At 37.7% G+C, this 27,724-nt stretch overlaps 1 protein-coding gene and 1 long non-coding RNA gene across 2 annotated transcripts; both read right to left on the reverse strand.

The window, feature by feature from the left end:
- Nucleotides 1-9,547: 9,547 nt before the first annotated feature.
- LOC124883744 lies at nucleotides 9,548-10,642 on the reverse strand. The gene is made up of 3 exons (XR_007042305.1): nucleotides 10,543-10,642; nucleotides 9,816-9,875; nucleotides 9,548-9,705 (listed from the first exon to the last, which is right to left on the reverse strand). It is a non-coding gene; the product is annotated as an uncharacterized LOC124883744 (long non-coding RNA).
- A 3,092-nt stretch (nucleotides 10,643-13,734) lies between these two features.
- Nucleotides 13,735-17,271, reverse strand: gemin7 (gem (nuclear organelle) associated protein 7). Its single transcript, XM_047392111.1, has 2 exons — nucleotides 17,143-17,271; nucleotides 13,735-14,680 (listed from the first exon to the last, which is right to left on the reverse strand). The coding sequence occupies exon 2, from the start codon at nucleotides 14,669-14,671 to the stop codon at nucleotides 14,285-14,287; it is 387 nt and encodes a 128-aa protein (XP_047248067.1). The 5' UTR covers nucleotides 14,672-14,680; nucleotides 17,143-17,271; the 3' UTR covers nucleotides 13,735-14,284.
- Between the last annotated feature and the right edge of the window lie 10,453 nt (nucleotides 17,272-27,724).

Here is a 27,724-nt window from a genome sequence, read left to right on the forward strand (position 1 = left end):
TCAATAAAAGGTTGTTATGCAAAGTATTGACTCGGTGTCTCTGGATATAAATGCACACACTTTTTATTTTGAAAGCCATGTTTCATTTTCCTTCCCTTTCGAAATGTAGCCCTACTTTTTAGGTCTAATACATCACTGTGTTTTATGGGATTTTAAAGTTTTTGGTTGTAAACAGTTCAAGGATACTTCTGAAAGTCACTTTATTTGTCTATATTGCATTCCTACACCATTTGAAACCCTGATGCTGCGGGCTTTGCCCGGTAGTATACAGATAAAAGTAAGTACCCCTCAGCTACCAAAGTAAGTGCACCTCAGGTCACAAATTTAGTTAAATGGTTAGTTGGATTAGCTCCAAGTCTCCTTTATGTCTATTAATTAGTGTAGATTTAACATAAACAGTACAACTGCTATTTGATGAAGCACAAAAAGATGAAGCACTTCTGTATGTCTTCCTTTTTTTCTTTGGTCTACTGAGTGGTGTGACAGTAGAGAGCAGACAAAGTCGGGTTACCCTGATAAGTTAGGAGGACGGAAGCATCGTGGACAGGAAGCGTCCCTCCTCCTTCTGCAGCGAGAGAGTCCCATTGATGATTCACCGGTCTGCACGACAAAGGTTGGAGACCCCAATTTGAGTAAGTCATGAGGAGGAGGAGCGGGAGAAGACGATGGATGAAGAAGGGGCATAATGAGGAAGAGGGGACGCCAGTGCCTACGTCAGAGCCGCTTGCTAACAGGCTGATGTCCTTGTCTCTGTCACAAGTAAATCATGTCTCTTAGGGGGGAAGAATGAAAGAATGAGAGGAGGAGGAGGAGGAGAAAGCATAGATTGTAGTCTGTAGAAGCAAGGTGCTGGGTTGGACGTTGGTACGTGCCTAAGAGATATTATCAGAGATTAGTTTACCTTCTGAAACCAAAGTGGGAACGTTGTTTTGATGAAGACAGAAAACGAGAAGCGAGAAATCCTGAGAAGATGAAGATGGCTAAGTTTAAGTGTTTAAATGCCGCTTAAGACTGAGCGGTCCTAAAGCCATAGGAAGAAACAGTGTTATACAGTGATTTGGCCATTTTTTGTAATATTTTGAGAAATGTCAGATTTAAGAGCATGAAAACATTTAGATGTTGGAGAGGTTTGATGGTGAAGTCTCATCTCAATCAGTCAAGTGTCCCTCACCTGCAATCACAGTTCTTCTTTCAACCATCTGAAACATTTTGGTAACAGGGTTTTTTAAAAACTACACAATTAGAACGCTGTTAAAAAAATATTTGCCTTCTGTTGTAGCTTTTCTCTACGTGTAAATATTTCAGATTATCAGTGTTTTTATATCAGACAAAGAGAAGCGAGAATTAACACAAAAATGAGTTGTCAAATTATTACATAAATCTAATTTTTAAGGTAAAAACTTCATCCAAACCAGCCTAGCACTATGTGAAATAAAACACTCCTGGGTAACTGCCATTGCCACCCAGTAACACAGTAATGTTCACTATTTTCAGCGGCCCGGCTTGCTCTCGATGATGGCTTGCAGCTGTTGAATCTGCCCCATCAGCACAGACATCAGGCGTCCCTCAGCCTCACAGACACTAATTAGCAGCATCTTCCTGTGTTTACTCTTGTGGGAAAGGGAGGGGACCCTGATGAAGTCCGCAGACTTACAGATGAACTGAGATAACTTTAATCTCACTCTAATTAGCGTTCCCGTTTCTTCCCCACCTCCTCATATGTCTTCCTGTCTAGACATGAGAGGTGCGTTAGTGTCCAGGTTCCCATATGATCTGGTGGCATCATCTTGATAATGTGCTCAGCTCCCATTTCCATCTAGAGTGGCTGAAATAAACACGGACTGACCTAACCTCTGCCTTTGAGGAAAAAGAAAGCTTTGTTTATGTCTTCTAAATAAACTATAAAATCTTTGTAAAAAAATAAATAAAAGAAGCAAAAATAAAAGATAATTCAATATTTCGATTCAAAGACTAACTCATATTATATACTATATATATTCATTAAAAGCACAATGATAAAATTCCAGAATTCATTTCTGTATTAAATGATTGAGGCTTATAATTAATGAAAACACGGTGTTCACATTAACTCTGAAAATATGAATGTTATAAAACAATTTTCAAACATAAGTGTTACGTTATGGCCTCTGCAATTATGGTGCAGACTGCTGACTTGACAGTTGTCCAGCAGACAGTCACTGACACCCTCCACAAGGAGGATAAGCCACAAAGGTAACTGCTGAAGAAGCTGGCTGTATTCAAGCAGAATAGAAAGTTGAGTGGAGGGAAAAAGTGTGATAGAAAAACGTGCACAAGCAACCGGAACAAACTGCAGCTTTGAAGGAACTGTGCGGCAAAGCCTGTTTATGAGTCTTTATTTACTTTGCTTAACCTTATTCACCTCATTATTTCTTAATTGTCAGTCATTTTCTACCGCTTTTTCCATAGTGGGTCGCGGGGACCTGGTGCCTATCTCCAGCAGTCTATGGGCGGGAGGCGGGGTACACCCTGGGCAGGTCGCCAGTCCATTGCAGGGCCACACAGACACACACTGGACAGACAACCATGCACACACTCAGTCACAACTAAGGGCAATGGAGAGAGACCAGTTAACCTAACAGTCATGTTTTTTGGACTGTGGGAGGAAGCAGGAGAACCCGGAGAGAACCCACACATGCACGGGGAGAACATGCAAACCCCATGCAGACAGACTGGAAATCAAACCCTGGACTTTCTTGATGCAAGGCAACAGTGCTACCAACTTCACCACCGTTCAGCCCTTTTTATGGATGAAAGTCCATTTTGCATTTAATTTGGAAATTAAGGTCCCAGAATCTGGAGGAACTTGATCATCAATAATATCAGAAATAAGAGCTTGAAATATATCACTTTGTGTGTAATGTATCTATGTGATATTTTAATTTAACTTTCTTAATAAATTACCTTTTTGATGGTATTTTCAATAATTAAGATGCACCTGTAATCTTTTAAACAGTCAGTCAGTCATTTTCTACCGCTTATTCCATAGTGGGTCACGGGGGAGCTGGTGCCTATCTCCAGTAATCTATGGACGAGAGGCGGGGTACACCCTGGACAGGTCGCCAGTCCATTGCAGGGCAACACACAAACAACCATGCACACAGTCATTCATACACCTAAGGGCAATTTAGAGTTACCAATTAATCTAACCTTTAAAACAATCTTTTAAACAATTAAAGCTTAATTCAGTGACAGCCCTGTTTTTTAATTTCTCTTCAAACCCACATAAAACTTAACATGTTATTTGCTAATGTTCTAGTGCCTGGATCTCGGCCGGGTCCAGCTGGCATCATACACTGCTGGCCTTTTTATCTCTTCTGGCCACTTAAGTGTTTAAAGTGAGGCTGCCTGCCCACACAGTGCCTGGCTTTCACAATCACTGGAGCTACTCCAGAAATTCCCCCCTCTCCAGAGTCAACTCAAACAAACCTGGGGACAAAGAGTGACTCAGCCATTCCTTTTTGCGTCAGCCTTTCTGGCTACTTGAACAACACATCCAGAACAATGCTGCAGAACTAATAGCAGCAAGAAACGGCGCAGCCCTTAAAGACTTTCACCCCACCCTGCAGAAGATGGGCACGTTTATTGGGTGTTTTCAAAGCACATCCAATATAGACTAAGTAAATATGTTTTATTATTTTCCCCCTTATAATGGCAAAAGTGGAAATAGTTTATTTTATTGTTGTCTGCAATTATAATTTAGAACTATGTAAAGTTTAATTTAAAAGTACATTCTGCAATTGTGTTTCGGCTATTTATGTATAAAGACCCTTGTGTTATCATCGAGAGTTGTCCAACTGAAAGATTACTGTGAACAATCATAATAAGAAACTTATTGGTAGATTGGTGGGTGAGAAATTCTGAAGCCTTTAATTTGACATTTCACAATCGGAATTTCCATCCATTACTTAATTTTCTGTAACACATTTGCTGGGGCCTTTCCTAGCAGTCCACAGACAAAATGCTGGCTATGCCTTGGTTGGCCAGGAGTTATACACTTTAAATTAAAATGTGTCTCTTTGAGGCTAGGTTCCAGTGATTAGGGCTAAATGCTAACTGATTACAGTGTTTATGCGTGAGTAAATGTGTGGTTACAAAGCAAACTAGGAATTTGGTTTAGTGAATCTGACACGAAGGACTCTGTATTTTCTAATTTGTTTTGATAAGCTAAAGCACATTTTGGATGGTCAAACAAATGATGCCCTTTTTAGAGGAGCTCTGTTTGCCATTATCAGCAACATTATTGGACAACATCGTTTTAGGACATCGGACAAGTCAGAAACAACAGTAAATATGAGATTAGTATAGAAGTACATCGCTGGACTAACTGGCCATCTGTTAGAAATTACATTAGTAAATAAATTGGGTGACTGAGCTGCAGATGAAGCTTGTCTTTGTTGGGTGTTATTATATAGTGCCTTGAAAACATATTCACAATCATTGAACTTTTTTTTAAAGCCAGAAACTTCTGTGTTTTTTTAGTGCAAAACAGCAGAAAAATGTTCCATAATTTTCATAGAAAATCAGTGGAAATAACTATCTGTGTCAGAGCTTGAGTATGCCACACTTGGTGTTTGTTGGTCCATCACAAATGACTGCCTGTAAGTTTAGAGTTTACCTGCTGAAAGGTAAACCTCTTCCTCAAGTATTTTGCAGCCTATAATAGGCTTTCTTCCTGGATGGCACTTTACTTTGACCCGTTTCCCTGTTTCTTCTAAAGATAAACAACCCCACAGCCTGATTCCGCCACTACCATGTTTTACAGTAGGGTACAAGTTTACGTATTTGGCTACACATAGCGTTTTGCATATAGTTCAGAAAGTTCAGCTTTGCTCTTATCTGGCCTGTCTGCTGTGTTCTTTGGTCTTCATGATGCTGTTTGTCCACTTAAGTTCTCTAACAAGCCTCTGGTATCATTCCCAAACAACCGGTTGGCATGTAGATGGCTTCTAATGGTTTTTATGGAGACTTGCTGACCCTGATATGCAAACGGGAGATTTGTTTCTCAGCCTAGTGGCCAGTGGGTAAAAGTAGGGTGCTTCCTCAGGGAAAGAGAAAGTGATAGATTACTAACTTGAAGTTCCTAGAAACTCTGATCCATTTACATAAGTAAAGTATTAATGAATATGGCTTTTAAAATGATTATTAGGGGTACCAACAACTAAACCACTGGTGATTTTGTAAAAAACAATTACTTTTTAACATGAGATTTTTCTCCCAACTGAATAAATATCCTTAAATCAACATTTGGATTTTTATTTTTTACTTCTTTCTATGTGAGATTTTACTTCAGATTACGGTATATCCTAAGTAATTTTAGACATCTCTACCAGGGTTGCCAAGAGATGTATCCATGTCTGACATGATAGAAGCTATTCTCCTCAACATGTTTTATCAACTCATCCATGACTGCAAAAGCAAACGTCATCTTCTGGGAAAACAAAGGCAATCCACGTGACATTTATCCATATGTACATTTAATTTATGACAAAACTGATGTTGCCATACTTCTGCAAGGATTAGCTAAGAATAAGGAATGTATTTAAAATATTGTCATTAAACCAGCATGGAGGAACACGACACAGATTTAATGATTTATTACTGACGGCGTAAAATCCCCGCAGAAAATTCTCATGTTCATAAATTTATGAAGAGCTTTTGTTCTCCTCATGTCCTAGGATATTTGTTTATCAGTTACACTTTGTGTTAACAGACAGATTATATATGGAGACCTGAGATAATGCTTGTTCCAATAAATCAACAAATGTTACAATATGAATTATCATCTCCTTTCTTTCCAGTATTGAAAAACGCTAAAAATACACACTCATGAAGTCATTGGCTTATTATTTTTTGTCTGCTGGCAGTAGTTTGGGGCACATGGGTGATTAAGTGTTTTTTGTGAGATATCAGACACTTGACAGGAAGTGAGAGAGGGCCACAAACAGGAAGCAGAGGAATGTGCTTCCTGTTGGCCGGTGGTGCTCTACAGGGTAGATTGCATGTACCATCATGACTGACGCACTGATACAGCAGCACACACACACACACACACACACACACACACACACACACACACACACACATACAAGTATAAACACACATGCATACAAGGAGGCAGGAATGTTTTTCCACTGAAATCAGGGAGAAGCAGAATGTCAGGAAAGGCAAACAGTAAGAGAAGATAACATCGAGACAGTGTGTCCACATGCAGGCCTGCAAATGAGGGTGAAAAATTTCTGTTCCCTAAAAGTAACCATTGCAGCTAAATTGTTCTTCTTGCTAAACTGTTTGGTTCTTTTACTCTTCAATTTTCTGAAGCAGGTGGGACACAAGAAACGGCAACATAACTGGCCAATAATTTACCAAAATGAACTAAGATCTGAAATGAATGTGGTGTAACCTGACATGTCAAAGCACTAATTACTATCATTTAATTACAAAATAAGATTTAAAGAAGTAATTAACAGATTTGATGGTTAATTAAAACTTAATAGTGTTATAGTAATGCTGTCATTAACTGTCATTGGTCAATTTTCTGTCAATATTTTATAAGTCTTAGTTAAATATGGGCATCTGCAAAGGACAAATAATATATATGTATTTCTTTTTAAACTTAATCTAGATGCATTTTGCTTCCATTCCAACATTTGCTGACTTTGTTATAACACTTTCAGGTGGTCTTGATCAATATTTCTCTAGGCTTTCTAATTTTGCTTGTTTTTTCACCAATTTCCTGTTCGTTCATTGTGCCTCACAAATGGCAGCATATTGTGGAGTTTGTAGACAAGATGAAGACACCTGAAGAGGTGGGAAACCTTAAACAATCTTTACAAGCAGATGAACAGCACCCAAAGGTCATTTCTTAAAGAAGCAACAAGACATCCTGCAGAAATTTACAAAATTTAAGATCAAAATCATTCACATTTAGAATAAAGGTTATTGTCACTCAGCCAAGAAACTTGTTTGTGATTGTAAATGACACAAGAATTTCTTTAAAGATAACAAGACAGTGTATGAGGGGAAATATTTTGAGAAGAAAAACTCTGTTTTTTTTTTTCTTTTACATTTTAACAAAATGATATGTTGAAAATTATTTGCACCTGCCTCAGTGATCAGTGAACAAACATTTATTGGGATTACAATGAAATACTTCCTTATAATTGCTGACTTTTGCATGTTTCCACCAGTGTTTTTAGTGATTTATCTTTCGCAATAAGCTCTAAATCTCTGAGTTTGGAGGGCATCCTTGTCATCACCAAAATCCCTCCACAGATACTCTGTTGGATTTAAGATGGGACTCTTGTTGGTCCACCACAAACATTTCTATTACTTTTACTAACATGTTTGTCAAAGGTTACTTTAAGTCTGCCAGGAGTATGAATAACTTTGTGCTCACCTGGCTAGTTTTAAAGTACTATTTTCTGTTTGATGTTTTATACTAAAGAAACAGGAAACTGTTTTATCTGTGTTAACTGCTGTGATGTTGTTTCCTATGTTGTCATGCATGTTGACGTATCTAAAAGCACTTCTTACATGGGTTCATACATGAAGAAATAAAATCTATTTTCTGTCCTGTCACATTTATGAAGTATGTGTTCCCCTCATAGTGCAGGCCTGTTACATAGATTAAGTTTGTACTGAGATGTAAAATTTACCATGAGCTAACGATAATAATTTTAATAAAAACTACCAAGACGGGGCACCACTTGATTATCAGTAATTAAAATCCAAAGAGCTCTCAGTCTTGAGTATTGAACCCCTACACACATATACAGAATAAACACAAACAAATTATCTCCAAAATACAAGAAATTAATAACAAAACACTGTAACTTTAAGAAACTGTTTAACTAGGCTAGTAACATTCAACTAAACCACTAAGTAAAAATTAAATGAATAAGGAAAACTAATAAACTACAAAAAAAAACCATAAGATTATCTTTAAGATTAAACCAAAAAATCAATGACCAATAAAACAATGCAGTAAGTGGAGGTGATGGAGGAGTATAAATACCTTGGTGTTCACCTGGACAACAGACTAGAGTGGAGATGCAACTGTGAAGCCATCTACAAGAAGGGACAGAGCAGACTGTACTTCTTTAGGAAGCTTAGGTCCTTCAGTGTTTGCAGCAAGATGCTGCATATCTTCTATAAGTCTGTTGTGGAGAATGTGATCTCTTCTGCCATCATTTGCTGGCATAAGGGACCTAAAAATGCCCAACAAGCTAATAAAGAAGGCTGGCTCTGTTCTGGGGACTCCTCTAGAACCTCTGGAGATTATTGCGCAAACAAGGATTCTTCATAAAATGAAGAACATTAAGGAGAACCCTGAGCATCCTCTTCATGATACTGTTGTACAACAACAGAGTCTCTTCAGTCAGAGGCTTCTTCATATCTGCTGTAAGATAGACTGCTACAGGAGATACTTCCTGCCCACAGCCATCAGTATCTACTCTACAACGGCTCTTTGAAGGAACCTGTATAATATGAGGTACGTCAACTTTTTAATTTCCTTTTGGGATTAATGGAGTATTTTTGAATTGAATTGAATTGAACTGAATAACAGTTCAGTGTGGATATGTTTGTATCATCACCAAGGCTTATTTTGAGGAATTAGAAGTTAGGCCAAATTAATTCAGAGAACAGCAATTGTTATATGTTCAAACAAACACTTTACAATGCAAAACAGAAAGCAAAATAAAACACAATATTGTATGTAAAATAATGTTTCAATAATAATTTATTAAATTTGAAATTAATAATAGTTAGGACAACTGAGTCAGCAGTTTGTTAAACACAGCTGAACTAATTGTGGCTACCATCTTAGCATTAGCAGAGCTTTTACCTTTAGCATTAGCAGCTGGGATAATGGAGACACAATTTACCACATTTATAGGGACTATTAGGACACTTTTAATTCTGGTTAGTGGGACAGGTGGAAGGGAAATCAACGATAAAACGGAGCAAGCTCACGTTACAAGACCTTTAGAAAGTTTCTATCCTGAACTAATTTTTCATTGCCCAGACACAACCTCTTACTGTGAACTATTCAGATGAAGAGGAGGGCACGATGAGTTCAGCAGGGCTGATGAACAGAGAAGCATGGTGGCCACTCTATTCAGCGCTGCGGTGGGACCATTTGTTCGGACCGGCACACACGTCAAGTGCACGGAGCTTCGGTTTCAAATGCTGTCTTCTTCAGCACAGTGAAAGGAAAACCGCTTCAAAAAACAAAACCTTTTTCTTCTTATAGAATCGATGACTCGGATTCTTCTCTGCAAAAGCTCAGACAGCCAATTTTAGGCAGCTAGTCTTATTTTCGACAGGATACACAAAGAGCAAACCATACTTTACTTTGGAGCCAAGGGTTCTTCCAAGATGCAGTCTTTTTGTAGATCAGCGTGATCAAGACATTAACATGGGTGTCGGCCCCAATGTAGGGTGTGGAGAGCTGTGGTCAAAGAGTAAGAAATGCTACTGAGGGCATAGTTTTGTAGCTCTTTCATGTCACAGGGTAAAGAACTATTTGGAACTCCTCCTCCCAGGGAGCTATGCATGAGAATGGGTTGATGTGCATTCTGGGATTCATAGATTCTGCCAGTCTCTTCTGTGTGCAGTTCAGTTTTTGTTCTCCATCCATGGCTGGGCCCAAAAGTGGCATATCTGAGATGTAATGTTAATAGATAAGAACTTTTCAATGTGTCCGACATGTATGTTGCATAGTATAATGTGACATTACATATGCTATAGTATCGGACGCATAGAAAACCAACCCTCGATTCATTGTCTATACTGGCTTGTCCTTGCAGGGTCGTGGTGGGCTGGTGGTGTCACTGGGTGAGAGCACAGAAAACCTATGCTGGAGAATTACCTACACTGGAAGTATTTTCATACATCAATAAAACACAAGACAGATCCTGTGACACGGGTGTTAAGAGCTAAAATGCCAAATAATCCAATGTAAAACTGGTTCTTTGCTAAGTTGTCAGTTATGTTTAGAAATCACATTGGTTCAACACTTGCTCTATAAAAAGGCATTTTGGAGAATATCAAATATAGTTATCTTTAGTAAATGTAATGTTCATTGATGCTTAAATTCTACCAAGTTTAGTTACTTTATTTTGGTAACAATTCCTACTTAAACATTTTTAGGCGAAAATTTACTTATGTTGGTTCGGTCTAAGGTTTTTATAATTTTTCATGTTCACTTTATAAGCAAAAGCGGTATGGATTTTATGTGTATGAGTGTTAATATGAATAAATATATCAACTTAGTTAAAGTGCCCTGCGATGGACTGGCGACCTGTCCAGGGTGTCCCCCACCTCTCGCCCATAGACTGCTGGAGATAGGCACCAGCTCCCCCGCGACCCACTATGGAATAAGCGGTAGAAAATGACTGACTGACTGACTAACTTAGTTAAAGTTAAAAACTATCATAATATGAAAATTTCAAGTTTGTATACAGCTTTAACTAGTTTTGCAACTTTGGCAATACTTACAGTATGCTAAAAACGTCCTAGCAAGATACTTAACTTTAAAGCAGTTGTTGCCATTGAACAGCAAACCTTAGCTATGGTTGTCAGAGGGGTTCAAATGCAACATTGTTAGGATAGATTTAAAAGAAATAGTTACTCAGCCTTTTGTAGCTTAGCAACAGCACCAATTTGCTAGATAGCGGAGTTGTTAACCTTGAGAAGAATGAACATTGCCAATGAATGACACATCTTAGCTCTGGTTTTTCAGGCACAATGTTTGGATATCACCTTGTTAGAATATATATAAAGAATTGAAATCTAGCTTTAATTGGCTTTAAACGGCTTAGCAGCAGTTATTACCAGTGGGGACACGTTAGATGTGGTTGTCAGGGAAAATGTTTACAGGCCATCTTGTTTGAATAGATTTATGTGGTTTATTCCTATTTCAATAAGATCACATGCATTGATGTAAAGTCACTTCTTTTTTTGTTGTTAAGGGAGGACAAACCAAACCAATAAAGCAATCTCTAATTAATTTGAATGTAATAATAATTTGTTTGAATTTAACTCAAAAAAGTAGGCAATTTTTAAAACCATTGGTTGGTATTTGACCAATTTATTTGTCTGTTTGCTGTTTTAACTCACATAATATCCACTCTGAAACATTGAATAAATCTACCCAAATTAAATGTATGTACTAATTTTATTGGTTATTAACAGCTTGTTTTTGTTAGTGTGTGTTTAGGAGTTGGTTTATGCCTGAATGATTCATAGATCAGAGTTCAGTGGCTTAAATGACTAACAAAAAAAATCTTGTGAATATTATCAGGCACTGGGCCTAATTAAAATGAGTGAAACAGAAGCCATACATGAAAGATAAAAAATATTAGATTATTTTTAACAACTATTGATCAAGAACACTTTAAAAGATTACAATACAGCTTGCCTCAATGGAAGCATCAAGAAAAGGACTTGTACTCAGTTCTGTATATGCCTTTTATACATTGTGAGGACAAAGTGGAGGTGAGAGTAAGAACTAAAGGGGTTCAGAGTTGCTGATCACAAAGCAGCATGCCTGTTCTGTATATGAAATTAACATTGGTTGTCCTTGAGGGCTTCCTGATTGAATCACAAAGGCTCGATGACGTCACGAGAGGTTTAAGTCATATTTGGGATAGGGAAGCTGAGAGGGAGTACAAGATACTGATGTTGAGGGTGGCGGTGGGGCGGAGGGCTGGTGGTGGGTGTATGTGGGGATGAGTCACTGCCTCAGTGATGACTGTCTCCACTGAGTTGTCAGATAATTCAGGTACAAAAAGAGACACAGACACAGACATAACACGGCCACCTAATGGTACTCAAATAAAATGACTTATTGGGAACTCGCAGAATACACCTTTTAAGAAGATTAAACTGTAGGTGCACCCGCCTCCCCAATCCCCCTCCTGCTGCCACCCAAGAAATGGTACCGGTGTTAAACAATGATGAATCCAGTTGTTCTAAATTTAATTTATGGGCAGGGATTTAAGAAAAACTAATGTCTTTTCTGCTGTCATAAACTGGTCCCTGTGCGACATTTAACAAAAATGATATGCTCCATTTAAGAGCTGTTTATCCTTTACTTAAATTAATGTCCCACTTTGTAAAAAGCCTAGGTTCTGTGACTTACTGCTTCAATTACAGCATCCTCTGCATTCATCCTTTGACTACTGAACATTACCCGCAATTCTAAGTCTCAAACACATTTATTAGGCAAATCTGAACATGTTTTAATGCCATCACAAACCAGGAAATATGACCATTAAAAATGGCTGTACTGTCATTTTTCATCAAACAAAAAGAAGAGTTTGAAATCATGTTTCATTTGTCTGTAGAACAAACTTTAGCAACAGTAATTTAAAGAGGTCATTTTCTGCATGGCTCTACCAGTTTCTCAGCTCATTATGAACTAATTTTGGTTCACTTTTCCTTTCCTAAAAAAACACTGATCCAATCTTAAGGACAAATTGCCTCAATTGTGACTAGAATATTTTTTTTATGCAGGGGAGTATACTGAGTATACTGCTAGAAACCCTGGCCCAGTGAGGCTGTAAAACCAGCCCAGATCATCACACCTCCACTACCATGCTTGCACTTGGTTTTTAAAAATAATTGTGCTCTGCATTGTGGGTAGACATACTGTATCTACTTCTCCTTATCTTATCAAAGGACGCTTCTAGAAGTTTTGCGCTTCTTTCAGCTGAAAATCAGCAAAAAAAGAGAAAATGGGCTTTCCTGTCTTCTTCAAGTTGTCTAGCCATAAACTTTAATACTTTACCATAGCTCTTTACCTTTTTTCACAATTTCTAGAAACATTGCACGGTTTGATCTTGCTAGTACATCCATTCCTGGGAAGATTGGCAATTTTATTTTACACTTGTTCACACCATAGAATGACAGACTCTAAATACCTGGGAAATTGCCTAATAACCATGCTCACATTAATGGCAGCTATAACAGCTTCTTTAAGTAATTGCTCATCTCTTTCCAGCTTGCCATTGGGTTCACAATAGATGTGGCCACATCTGATGATAATGAGTTAATCGTCTAATTAGCAGCACCCAGTGGTGCTTTCTCTCCCAAATCCAATAGGAGCAGCCTCAGTGTACTTATCTTCCTTACATGGCCTATTTATTTTGGATTTATATTTGTGTGTTTTTATTGAGGTTAGATTTAAGAGGGTGTGCTTTCTTTTTAATATGACGTTTACATCGATGGTATGCCGTCTTCATCTTCTTCTGAATCCGAGCAGACAAACAAAGCGGGTAGCGTACTGCTACCCCTTCAGTTCAGCATATAGTTTATTAATGACAAGGTTAATAAAATGTTTAAAAGTGTACACGTTATACTGTCTAAACAACATAGGCTATGTTTATACAGAATAATTTCTTTTTGAAAAAATTAGATTTGTCTTTAGATTATTTTCTTGAGGCGCTGTGAAGGGGTGGCCGATACAATGTAAAAGAAAATGGTAATTTTTGTCATGATGTGTCCAAGTGTGCTTGTATGACAAAGAAGCCAATGCTTGTTAAACAACCATTCAGTATTTTGTTACATCTCCAAGTAATAAAAATAAAATGCTTTCAGTTTTAAGAAACATTATTCAGATATTTTGTTTGGATGCAGTGTTTTTTTCCCCCACTTGTCAAATAAAAAGTATTCAAAAGACTCAAAGGATTTATTCACAAGTCTTTTCTTTCTTTATTTGCAAAGTACAAAAACAAGCAAATACAAAGCCAGAAAGGTAGAAAGTGTGAGGAAAGGAAACAAATGAATGCTTCAAAGTAAAAGCTTGTTGAACCTCATATACAAAGATGGGGGTGTTGCCATCCAGGTGAGACGTGTAAAATAATTTTTATTATGTCAGATTATTCCAAAACCACAGTAAGTCATCAGCAATAATATAGCAGTAGCAACATTTCTGTTCAGTTCAGTCAAGACAATTGTTTAACAAGTATGTGCCTAATCTATCACCCAGAATGGACTGAGCAAGTTTCAAACACTTATTTCATGAAAAATAAATGGCTCCCTCTTGTGGCGAAACGGTTTATGAACGTCAAATCTAGACGTGTTTATCACACATTTCGTATAAACCTATTCCACCCGGAGTGTTCACCAAGACATTGTGCAACAATGCCACCCTAAGTAGAGAACACTTTGATAATGTATTTTACAGAATCAAAAGAGAGACAGTAAGGTGCTTCTGGCAGGAACTGGGCTCAGAGCATCATATATCAAATGTGAATGAAATGACATCCTGACATCTGATGAGAGCTTCTTTTTGCACCCCGATGGGAGTGTGCAGGTCAGACACCTGAAAGTTCAGGACGTCAATATCCGACGCCCCAAATGTAGCCTCAACGTTCACCTTCTCATGCATCTGAAACTGAACTTTCTTGTTGGTCATCGCAAGCAGACAACGTAGGAACCGCTCTCTCAGCACAGAGCGTGCATGCTGCTCTTCCTGCAGCTGCACAGGGTCCGACTCCGCTGCAGCCGAAGTGGGGATGGACGTGCGGCATAGAGCAATGAAACGAGGAGAATTGGGGTCGAACCCGCGGCTGTTTGGGTCAGGACCTTTTGGTAGGCGGAGCACAGGCACTGGTGTGGCCATGAGGAGATTCTGTAAATAACAGAGTAAAAAACCCCAAATAATTATTAAAATATTAAAGCAGAAAAAAAACTGCATGTGTTTATTTCTATTCATCTGGATGATGATGGCTTACAGCTGATAAAAAAAAACTAAAAACTATTTTTGAATGTTACCAGGTAAAAGATTATTTATTGCTTTATACGTTATTTGTGCCGTTTAAAAATGGACCAAATCAGCCAGTTTTAGGTTTTAGACTTATGGAATGGATTTGTGTGATGTCTATAATGAGTATTATGAATCATGCTGATTGCTTGATTTTGCAGTATAAATAATGGTTCCAGTGCACATGATCACCTGCACTGTTGTATTGCTCTTGCATCTTATACTGCTCTACATTTACTCTCACTCACTTAAAACTGTGCACATATATTTATATTATATTGTAGATATGTTTATACTGTTTAATTTGTATTGTATTGCACCGACTACGCCAAAACAAATTCCTTGTATGTCCAAAAACGTACTTGGCAATAAAGCTTTTCTGATTCTGAGAATTATTAACCCATGCCTCCACACAGTAATGTAAATATGGAAAAACAAGTGAACAATAGAGAATGAAGAGTGACTTGTAGTCCAGAACATGTTTAGCTGTACTCTGTATGGCAAAACATCTGGACATTTTGTTTTGTATGTATTTGATAACATGTTTCCTATTAGTTTTTTCTACTACTTGGGTATTTCTTCTACACCTTCCCAATAGCAAGATATTAGTTTTACTTAAGTTCAATGATAATTAATATCTGTCAAACCATATTTTTAATTTACACATTTCTGAATTAAATAATTTCACCAACTCCTGTAAATTTAACACATAAATTCAACATAAATATTAATTATATATAATTTGTTATTCCTGTAAATTTTTCCTAGAACAAAACAATATTAGTACAATTTGCAAATGAAGCCAAATAATAAGCCTACACACTATTGTGAAAACTACTCAGTGACACCCTCCACATAGAGGGTAAGTCACAAAAGCTCATACCTAAAGAAGCCGGCTGTTCCAAGCATATCTAGGAAAGTTGAGTGGAAGGAAAAAGTGTTGTAGGAAAAGCTGTGCAAGCAACAAGGCTAACCATGGCCTTGACAGGAAAAAGCCCCTACAAGAGTTTTAGGGAGATTCACAAGCTATGGACTTAGCCTGGGGTTAATGCTTCAAGATTCACCACAGACTGCTGTATCCAGGAAATGTGATACAACTGTTGCTTTCCTTGTTTTAAGTCACTTCTAAACCACAGGGCTAAGGAGAAAATACTTTGCAAACTCTCCTAAGCTAAAGCCCATAGAAGATTTAAGGAGTACTGTCAAGATAAAGAGGAGAAGCACCAAACACAACAATGACGATAAGCTGGAGTTTACTATTAAAGCAACCTGGGCATCCAAACCACCTCCTCAAAGTCACTCGCCACATCCGATACAGTAATTCATGCAAAAGGAGCCCTGACCACGTATTGAGGACATGTACAATGCAGTGCACCAATATACTTTTCAGTAGGCTGACATTCTGTATCAAAATATGTATTTTTATCAGTTCTAAAACCACAATTCTGCTTTTCAGAAAGCTTAATTACCGTATTTCAGAGAAATATCTTTAAAGGTTTCCTTTGTTGATTTGAATTAGTAAAATACATTTCTTAACTATTTTCTAATCTATTCAATGTACCTGTAACTTATTTCAACTTGGCAAATTTGTCATACAGCAAAAACAGGATAATCTTTGACTGACAACTGAAATTAGCTTTTTAAGAAATTTTATGACTGTAAACACTTGCAGCTTGCTCACTGAAATTTGGCCTCCGTTCGTTTGCTGCTCTTCCTAACTGGAATTCAATTTAAAGATGACTATTATTGCACCTCCGCTTGGTTTTGTGCATAGATATCTTTTTTTTACATGACCTTACCAACACGGTTTATCAATCAATCAACAAATCAATTTATTAACAGGCGTAGGTCCATGGTTACACAGATAAAAAAAAAAAAAAAAAAAAGAACACATATCATAAAACCATAGGGAATATAAACAAACAGTTATAAAACTATAATAAAAATTAAAATGAATACAAACATAAAGATTACACATAACATCATTGGCAACAACAAGCGGGCAGAAACACTGCTTCCACTGCTAAACCAACCAGTAAGAGAACCTTTACCCCAGAGCCTCGTGTGGCTTTAATTTATCAAAAAGTTAATTACAAGAGTTGATTCATGTTAAATCAGTCAGTTTTCAAACATGGCAAATCTTTTACTTCAGCTAACTTTAAAAGTAAACGCGTCTTTGTACTGTAAGTCTAACCCATAACGTGGGAAATACTTGTAAGAATAAACATGATAAATTCCTTTCCTGTTCGCGCTGGTGATTCTCACAGAAGCTTCGTGAAGCTAAATAAAAAACTTTAGCACAAACATTTCTCAATATTTTCTGTACTTACTGACAGCTCCCTCCTGTTAGCAACATTAGCGGTAGCTTCAGGTAATGTTTAAATCGATGGTCTTCTTCGTCTTCTTCTTCTTCTTCTCCATTGCTTGCCAAGCAGGCAAACGAAACGTTAGCGTACTGCTACCCCCTTCAGTTCGGATAGTCCCATTGCCTATAATCCTGTGATATAATCCAGATTTTGAAACAATATAACTTTTTTATTAGCTTTCATAATTTTCACCTTTTAACTCTATTCAACCTCCGCTGAACAGTGTCTCAATTTGTTCACATCAACATTTCCCTTCTGGATGCTTCACCATTAGAGCTATTGTCTACCCAAGTCTTTACTTCATCGACATATGCATACAAAAATGTGAAAAAGCAGCGCATTCAAATTCAATTCAATTCAAAAATACTTTATTAATCCCAAAAGGAAATTAAATGTTGTTATAGCTCATATTATGAAGGTTTCCTCAAAGAGCCGTTGTAGATGCTGATGGCTGTGGGCAGGAAGGATCTCCTGTAGTGCTCCGTCTTACAGCAGATCTGAAGAAGCTCCTGCCAACAAACGGTGGTAGATCTGTTATGCTGTGTGCCTCCATAAGCTCCTGTGTTGTCAGAGCTCATGGCATCATGCTCTTAAAATATCACTTAAAACGAAAAGGGTGAATGATAGACAGACATTTACTTCTCTTAGAAATAAAGTGGTAAAGGAAATTCGATTCGCAAAAGCAAATTTTTTTATTAATGTAATTAGTACTGCAAGAGGAAATGCTAAAGATATCTGGACAAATATTAAAAAACGGGAAATTGTATAGTGCACAGAGAAAGTAGGAAGCTAAAGTTACAGGAGAAAGTCATTCATGACCCAAGGGACATTGCAACAACTTTGATTTTTTTATAGACTCTGTTAAAAAACTGACTCGAAGCAGTTGCCCCCAGATAGAATGCCACCCATCAATGCCACTAAACGCCGGTAAACCCTTTCTTAATTTGTGCGTAGTGTCGCAGTCACAAGTTGATAATGCGGTGTGTGGCCTTAAAAGCTCTAAAGCCAAAGGTGCATTTTGTATGGATGTAACATTTCTAAAATATCAGGTTTAAAATATCTTTCATCGCATCCTGATCTACTATTATGAATAAATCCATAAATGAAAGTTCCTTCCCTGAACCCCTGAAGTGCTATGTCATTACACCAATCTTTAAGTCAGGTAATCCTGCAATAGCCAGCAATTACAGACCGATAAGCATACTTCCAGCAGCCTCAAAAATAGTAGCGGAGCAAATTGTAAATCATCTTAACAATAGTCCATATACCTTGAACAGGATGCAGTTTGGCTTTAGAAAACATCATTCTACTGAGACGGCGGTTTGTTTCTTTTTAAAAAACATAAAATAAAAATTTGATGCAGGTGGTGTCGGTGCTGTTTTCAAAGATCTCAGAAAATCGTTTGACACCATTAATCACCAGATACTGCTTACTAAATTGTCTAGTTTTAACTTTTCCCCACGTACTCTGAACTGGATTGAATCACATATATCTGCAAGATCACAGTGTGTTAGGATACAGAACATTAAGTGAACATCATGCAACAACAATCTTGGGGTACCGCAGGGTCAGTGCTAGGTCCACTGCTTTTCAGTTTGTTTATAAATGATCTGCCAAGGTGTTGTCCTTTGAATGTAATCTGCTGATGCTGATGCTGATGATGCTGTTCTGTATGTCCATGCAAAGAATAAAAAACATGCTGCGCTAGAGTTGACAGATGCTATGATAAATGTGTGTAACTGGCTTGAGAAATCCCAACTATGCTTGAACATATCCAAGACTGTGTGTATGTACTTCTCAAAAAGAGCAAATACTGACAGTGATCCTAACGTTTTTGTGCAAGGTAAAACAATTGATGTCGTACAAGAGTTTAAATACTTAAGAATAACTTCTTTTTAAATGACAGATAAAAAATATTGTGAACAGAATTAAGTTTAACTTGTCAAACTTTAGGTTTATTAGACACAATCTATCTCTTGAGACAGCAAAATTGTATTTTGATACTATGATCATGTCCCACATGTCCTATTGCATAACAAGTTGGGCATCAGCCTGTAGACGACACTAAAGCCGATTGAAACAGTTTATAAACAAGCTCTGAAAATATTGGATAAAAAACCAAAGCTATCACTGTCAGATATTAAAAAAAACATGAGTGCTTAAACTGGGACAATACTCTTAAATATATCAATGCTATTTTGGTTTACAAAATCTTCCATGGCAAAGCACCTCCTCCGTTACAAGAATTTGTGAAAAAAAACCTCAAGCTGGTTCTAGAGGTGACTGTGTGGTTCCTTTTAGAAAGAGTGCCTTTAGTCAAGCCAGTTTTTCTGTTCGTGCTTCTCGCACCTGGAATTCAATACCAAACTCAATACGTGAACTTCTGACTCTGACCTCTTTTACCAAACATCCTAAAGCTTGGCTATTGGAAGAACAGTACTGTTGCCACAACCATGCCTAAACTTGTATATTTGTCTATTACTAGCATATACTTTCAGCACTCTGCACTTCAAATAGTCTTTTGATATTTAATTTTAGTTTTTTAACACTAGTAAAATACGTATGGTCCCCTGACACACTTGGCCTGTATGTTATGATCCACTATATTTTTCATTGTTCTTGCTTCTCTTTCTATTTTTTATCCTATTGTTTTTAAGGAACTTTTATCTCTCTGTGTACTTACTCTACCTGCTTATATTGCTCACAGTCATGATGGCTTACTATTCTAATTGTTGTTACTGTTGTTTTATTGATTTCATTACTTTATGTCATTGATTCAACCTGCCGAAGGGACTACAGATGGAAATTAGCCGTTGGCTATAATCTGGCATTTTTACATGTACATGTCCATTAATATGCATTGTCCCCTCTTTTTTAAAGAAACTCAAACTCAATCATGAACTCTTTAAAATACAAGGATATATTAAATCCATTTCTTTCCCACAAAGCAAATGGGTGACATTTTCCTAATGATGTACAGAGAAACCCTAAAAGGTGGTCTGATAAAGATGTAGGTTGCAGACGTATCTAATTTGTACCGTTATGATCTGTTGCCTTTTAGGATGCAGACTGAAAATGATCATGATTTCCCTGCTAAAAATTAACTTAACTGTATGGTCATATTAGTCATAGAAGACATGCTTCTGCAAACTGATCAAGATCACTGGGGTTTTATTTAAAAATTATGGGACAAGACAGCTTGAACAACTGGCTCTGATATATTAAGCATAACTTCATCCACAAATCATTCAACTTTGATAAAACACTAATGAACCTTTTAGAATTCTAAAACATTATCCATTGTGAGCTTTTCTCTAAGCCTGAAAACTCATTACATTTCTGATCACCAAACATTACTCAACTATTCATGTACATATTGTTATTAGTGTAATTACCATTTAATTTGGTTGTGTAAAGAGGTTTGGTTGAAAGCAGCTTAATGGTTTTAAAAAAATGGCTTGTTAGCAAGTCTAGCTGCATTCAGATGCCTCGCCATGGCAACAGTCAGTACAGCAGATTTTTACTAACAGCTGTAAATACTGTATATATAATTGTAGCTGTAAATAATCCGTTCCTTTTCCTGTGTGCAGTCATTCTAGAGTACAATTGTGTTGGTTGGTACCTCGTCAGAGCAGGGTTCTTTTCATCTGTCTCGAGTCAAAAGTGGAAAAGTTGGAGTGAGTTCACTTTGAAGGTCCACATACTTTCACAAAGAAGAAATACTGATCTGACACTTGCTCAAGGTGTGGCCGAAGGTCGGGAAAGATTTAAGTCTTTGCAGTTTCTCACGTCATAGCCACATATTGCCTAAACACTTCATTGCCATTGCATTTAATACAGGACAAACTAGCATACATTGTACAGCTGTTTTAAGTACCATCCTCTTAAAACTAACTTTTTTAGAAAGTTGCAACAGATTTTACATTCCCATTTCTCTATTGTCCCAGATGGCCTGTTCAACAGCCTAGTTGATGAGTTTCGTAGCTTACAACCATCAGGTAAAGGTTTGTGTCCGATGATTGTCTGGAAGAACTTTCTCTTCTTTTTTTTCCCAAAACAGTTGAAGATCAATCAAATTGGATCAGAAGTGTCTACAAAGAACGGTTTTCAAGTCTTGCCCCTGATTCTCAGATTCAATCTTTGGATGAGCCATTCTAATAAATGAATGTGCTTCAATCTAAACCACTCTGTTGTAGTTCTGGCTGTGTTATGATTTGGGGTTGTTTGGTTTTTGGTTTCGGGTTTTTTCCTTATGTTTTTCACTGCTCAAGTTTTGAATCATGCTTCTGTTTATTATTTTCCTGTTTATGCTTTTGTTTCATGTTTTTCTAGTTATAGTTCTATTAGTTTGTTTCCTTGGATTTGCATTCTGTTCAAGCCATGTTTTGCTCCTGTCACGTTGTGTTCTCTGTTAATTATCTTTATCCGGTTCACCTGCTCCAAACTAATCTGTCTCCTAGCTCCACCTGGTTTACACTCCATAAATACACACCTGTTCAGTTAGTCATTGCGGAAACATTGCTCAGATCATGTCTTGTTCTCAAACCAAGTCTTGTTTTTTTGATCATGCCATGCCTGTCTTGCGTGCCCTTTTGTTGTTTTGTTCCTGCCTTCTGCTGTGAGTGAGTTTTTGTTATTAAACCTTTTTGCAATTACCATCACGCTGCCTGCTCGTCGGCATTCTGGGGTCCTATATCTCGCAAGCCTTAACAGGCTGTATGTTTAGGGATATTGTGGTGGAGTGTTCCTGCTGGAAGATGAACCTCCAACCCATTCTCAAGCCTTTTGCAATATGTTACAGGTTTTCTACCATGATTGCCCTGAATTTAACTCCATCCATCTTCCCATCGACTATGACCAAATTACTACCACTATATGTTACTATTGGTATGGTGTGTTCAGGGTAATGTACAGTGTTAAGTTTCTACCAAATATACAGTTTTGCATGTTGGCAATGTTTTCCATCCACATGGCTTATGGTGAAATATAAGCAGGACTTCTTATGGTTCCTTTAACAATGGCTTGCTTCTTGCTACTCCTCCACAAAGACCAGATTTATGATGACTATGAATCCTCTGGGTTGAGTGGGATGGGATTTTGTTTTTTGTGTGTTTTTACATAGATAACAGACAGAAGCAATATTATTCTTTTTTTTTTAGAAATAAATAATTATTGTGATTTCTTTTCTTTTTAACACTAGTTATGTTAGTTAACACTAATGTTCATTTTAAAAATGCTAATTTTAGGATGAGCAATTCATGTAATACACAAGCAGTCCACTAGAGGGAACTATTTCACAAGAATTTGACACCCTGCAGTACAACAAGGAGTCTAGATTTGGTATAAAAGAAAAAAAAAGCCAAGAGGTCAAACGTAAATGAATAAGAATGAATAAAAATAACAGAGAAATTCAAAGAATGCAACTATAGTATTTTATTTGTTATTAGCACTTCTATTTGCTAAATTAATGCACAAATGACACACTTTCAAAACAAATGACACATGAAATAAGATAAATTAACCAGGTCTGATGATTAAAATTATTTTAGCAGTGTTATCATACTAAGACATGGACATTTTTTTCTTTTGTTCGTGAGAAATATGAGAGAGAGAGAGACACTAAATGTGAAACATTTGAGAGTTAATGGCTTTATTTGTTGTAACAATACGTTCTTCCTGCAGTGTGCAGAGACTTGTTTCTGACATTGTCTCTGGGGAAACCTGACCTTCAGGTGGCCTTCATCCCTGATATACAAATACTTTCAGAAATGTTTCATGTTCAGAAGATGTAGCAGGTAGTACATCAATTGCAGGCTTTAAGAAGGCCAGGATTTGAGGTGGTTCTGAAGAGCAAATGCCTGAAGAAGGTGATTCCTCAGAAAATCCAGGTAATAAAACAACTTTCTCAAAATCTTCCTCCAGTGTTAATCATACTCAGTCTCGCTAAAATAAACCAATCATAAATAGTAGCTCATGATCGTGAGGTAATCACAGCTTTTTTCTGCCAGTGTCTTTTAAAAATGTAAGCTATACTAATTGCAATGAATACACATCTTTTCCATAGTGGTCTCCAGAAATTGTGTGATGCGGGCCAAAAAAAAAAAAACTATTTGAAAAACTAAAGTCACAGTATTTTGAGATTTTCTTTGGTGTAAAAATAAACTAAGCATGCTATAGTTTAATTAAACGAAGAAAGTAGTCAGATTTTTAGTCGGATGGGGTTGGGTCACTTTTGGTCATTGTTGAGCCAAAACATAAAAAGGTTTTTCACATTTGACTACAAAAAAGGTATCCAGTTCCCAAATTCTTCTGGCCTTGATTGAAAAAAAAATGTAATTCTCGTTTATTCTTCACATTAAGAGCAGAGTTTGGATCACTTTTTGTCTCATTCTTGCTGTATTGATCCAAGTTTATTAAATTAATTAAAAGCAGATTTGAGTGCACAATAGAGAACTCTAAATGTTACAAAAAATTGTAAACAATAGTAAGGACTAAAATAACAGCAATTAAAGAACATAAACAGGGAGGTGCAGAAAAACAAACAAGAAACTCAACAACTCAAACAGAGGTGAATCATGATATCACTGGATAATTGTGGTCATATGAAATTAAAAAGAACACAAAAAGCATGGGTATTAAAAGATTAATACATTATATTGTACATTAGATCATGTATTGCAAAAAATTGAATGGTTAAATTGACACAGTGCTGGTCTTACCTCTAGTCAGAATTATAAAGGAGGAATGCTTAATGCTGATGTAACTTCACTGGTTCTGAAGAAATCATTGAAACCTCATTTTATTTTGGCAGCTTTAAAAACAAGTCCTATCTACTAGCTTAAAAATCCCTCTTTTCTCAGCTTTCAAGCTGTCAAAAAATCTTTTCAGGCAAGAAATCAGAAAATTTAAAGAAAGGAGTTCAGACTGAACAGCAGGTATACACTCAACGGCCATTTTATTAGGTACACCTTGCCAGTACCGGGTTGGACCCCCTTTTGCCTTCAGAACTGCCTTGATCCTTCGTGGCATAGATTCAACAAGGTACTGGAAACATTCCTCAGAGAGTTTGGTCCATATTAACATGATAGCATCACACAGATGCTGCAGATTTGTCGGCCTAACATCCATGATGTGAATCTCCCGTTCCACCACATCCCAAAGGTGCTCTATTGGATTGAGATCTGGTGACTTTGGAGGCCATTTGAGTCTAGTGAACTCATTGTCATTTTTAAGAAACCAGTCTGAGATGATTCATGCTTTATGACACTGCTGGAAGTAACAATCAGAAGATGGGTACACTGTGGTCATAAAGGGATGGACATGGTCAGCAACAACACTCAGGTAGGCTGTGGCGTTGACACGATGCTCAATTGGTACTAAGGGGCCCAAAGTGTGCCAAGAAAATATCCCCCACACCATTACACCACCACCACCAGCCTGAACCGTTGATACAAGGCAGGAAGGATCCATGCTTTCATGTTGTTGACACCAAATTTTGACCCTACCATCCAATGTTGCAGCAGAAATCGAGACTCATCAGACCAGGCAATGTTTTTCCAATCTTCTATTGTCCAATTTTGATGAGTTTGTGCGAATTGTAGCCTCAGTTTCCTGTTCTTAGCTGACAGGAGTGGCACCCAGTGTGGTCTTCTGCTGCTGTAGCCCATCCACATCAAGGTTCGACGTGTTGCCCGTTCAGAGATGCTCTTCTATATGCCTTGGTTGTAACGAGTAGTTATTTGAGTTACTGTTGCCTTACTATCAGCTCGAACCAGTCTGGCCATTCTCCTCTGACCTCTGGCATCAACAAGAGATTTGTGCCCACAGAACTGCCGCTCACTGGATATTTTCTCTTTTTCGGGACATTCTCTGTAAACCCTAGAGATGGTAGTACGTGAAAATCCCAGTAGATCAGCAGTTTCTGAAATACTCAGACCAGCCCGTCTGGCACCAACAACCATGCCACGTTCAAAGTCACTGAAATCACCTTTCTTCCCCATTCTGATGCTCGGTTTGAACTGCAGCAGATTGTCTTGACCATGTTTACATCCCTAAATGCATTAAGTTGCTGCCATGTGATTGGCTGATTAGAAATTTGCGTTAATGAGCAGTTGGACAGGTGTACCTAATAAAGTGGCCGGTGAGTGTATTTATTTTACAGATGTATGATGTTAACTTTCCAGCACTGAGCCATTTAAAAGCAGCAGGAAATAGCCCCAGGCAACAATAGTTCATGACTCTTATGTGGGTAAAATTTTAGAAAAAAAAAAGTATGTAACTGCAGTACAGTGTAAAAGTCTTGAGTCACCCATTCAAGTATTTTATGCTGAACTTATGTAATACACTGATACAAAGACATGCATGGCTTTGAAGTAGAGTCCATCTATCTATCTATTTACTCTTAACAACTTCCCTGTCCAAGCTGAAGTGAAGTATTCCCACAGCATTATGCTGCTACCACAGTTTTACAAGACACAAAAAGGTTGTTTAGGGTGTTGTGCCTTATTCAGAGAGAAAAGCCAAGCCAGCTTGTACCTTAATTACTCCATTCATGAATGAATACCAGATACACAAACAGCAGTTCATTCCTACTTAACTTAGTGCATATGATCGCGTGATCGTATGACACTCTTGAAAAGTTATGTCTGTTTGCCAGCAAAGAGCGCGCTGTGTCTCTCCTTCCAGTTCTGCTGCGGACCTGTGTCGAAGAGGTCAGTTTGTTGCAAAGCGAGGTTTTTATTCAAACAGTGATGTCACGGGAAGTCCGCTGTTACTCCTGTTCCTGGCTGTGCTGGAAGTAGGTTAATGGGATTTATTTTGAAAGGTCCAGAAAAGTTCTTACTGGCCTTTAATATTGTAACCCATGGCTGGGGTCCCAACACATCCACATCAAGTCCAGTACCAAAGTTGTCTCCAACTAGAACTGATTTTGACAAAATGTCCCAATTTCACCAAATAAACTACAAAAACCTAGAAGAAATCGTACAGGAGCTAAGCTGTCTCAATGTTTTACCCACAGCTTTTATTAAGAAAGCTTTGCCTGTCATGACGTCTGATTTAACTCAAATAATTATCACATCTCTTTTGTCCGGTGTTTTTCCCCAGGCCCTAAAAACAGCAATTATCACACCGCTAATGAAAAACAGCAACTTGGACAAGCTGCTACTACAGAACTACAGGCATCTCAAACCACCCCTTCATCAGTAAGATTATTGAAAAAGCTGTGTTCAGCAGTTAAACATCTTCCTAACAACGACCAACTGCTTCGATGTCTTCCAGTCAGGCTTCCATGCTCACCACAGTACAGAGACTGCTCTTGTCAAGGTGTTCAATGACATCAGTATAAATGCAGATTGTGGAAGAACCACAGTGCTGGTATTATTGGACCTTAGTGCAGCATTCGACACTGTTGATCCCTCCATTTTATTAGAGCGCCTGAAAAACTGGGTCGGCCTTTCTGGTACAGCACTTGATTGGTTTTAATGGTACTTAAGGAGAGGTACTTCAAAACAGACCACAAAAATGACATGTGGCATTCCCCAAGGGTCCATCTTAGGGCCCTTCCTATTCAACATCTACATGCTCTCCCTAATTCAGATTATAATAACAACATAAGTTATCATAACTATGCAGATGACACACAGCTATACATTACAATGTCACCAGGTGACTATGAACTCATTCAAGCGCTGGGTAAATGCTTAGAACAAATCAATGCATGGATGTGCCAAGATTTTCTTCAACTGAATCAAAACAAAACTGAAGTAATAATTTTTTTGGACAAAAGGAAGAGTGTTTAAAAGTTAGCACACAGCTTCAGTTTTTACAGCTAGAAACTACCAATCAGGCTCAAAACCTGGGTGTAGTGATTGACTCAGACCGGAACACAAAGGCAATAACAAGGTCGGTCTTCTATTACCTAAAGAACATCTCCATGATTAAAGGACTAATGTCTCAGCAGGACCTTGAAAAACTAATTCATGCGTTCATCTTTAGTAGAATTGATTACTGCAACGGTGTCTTCACAGGTCTGCCTAAAAAGTCGATCAGACAGCTGCAGTTGATCCAAAACGCTGCTGCCCGCGTCCTCACTAAAACTAAGAAAGTGGAGCACATCACCACGGTTCTAAAGTCCTTACACTGGCTCCCAGTAGCTCAGAGAATAGACTTTAAAATACTTCTGCTAGTCTATAAATCACTGAATTGCTTAGCACCAAAATACCTTACAGGCTTGTCAGTGTATCAACCACCCAGACCTCGCAGGTCTTCTGGCTCAAATCTCCTTTGCATACCCAGAACCAGAACCAAACATGAAGAAGCAGATTTTAGTTCTTATGCTCCACTAATCTGGAATAAACTCATAGAAAACTGTAAAAGCGATGAAACCCTAACTTGCTTTAAATCAAGATGAAAACCCATTTGTTTAGAGTGGCCTTTGACTGTACTAGCTAAACATTAATAGTTAAGAGTTTTGTCCAACTTTCTTTTCTTTTTCTACCATGAAGGTGGAGGTCAAAGGAGGTGTCTGGGTAGAGGGGAATCTGGG

The sequence above is a fragment of the Girardinichthys multiradiatus genome, chromosome 18 (assembly GCF_021462225.1).
Source record: "Girardinichthys multiradiatus isolate DD_20200921_A chromosome 18, DD_fGirMul_XY1, whole genome shotgun sequence".
NCBI lineage: Eukaryota > Metazoa > Chordata > Actinopteri > Cyprinodontiformes > Goodeidae > Girardinichthys > Girardinichthys multiradiatus.

Excerpts from the sequence above, each read along its gene's own strand:
- gemin7 (XM_047392111.1), bottom strand. The coding sequence starts at position 14,671 with ATGGCCACACCAGTGCCTGTGCTCCGCCTACCAAAAGGTCCTGACCCA.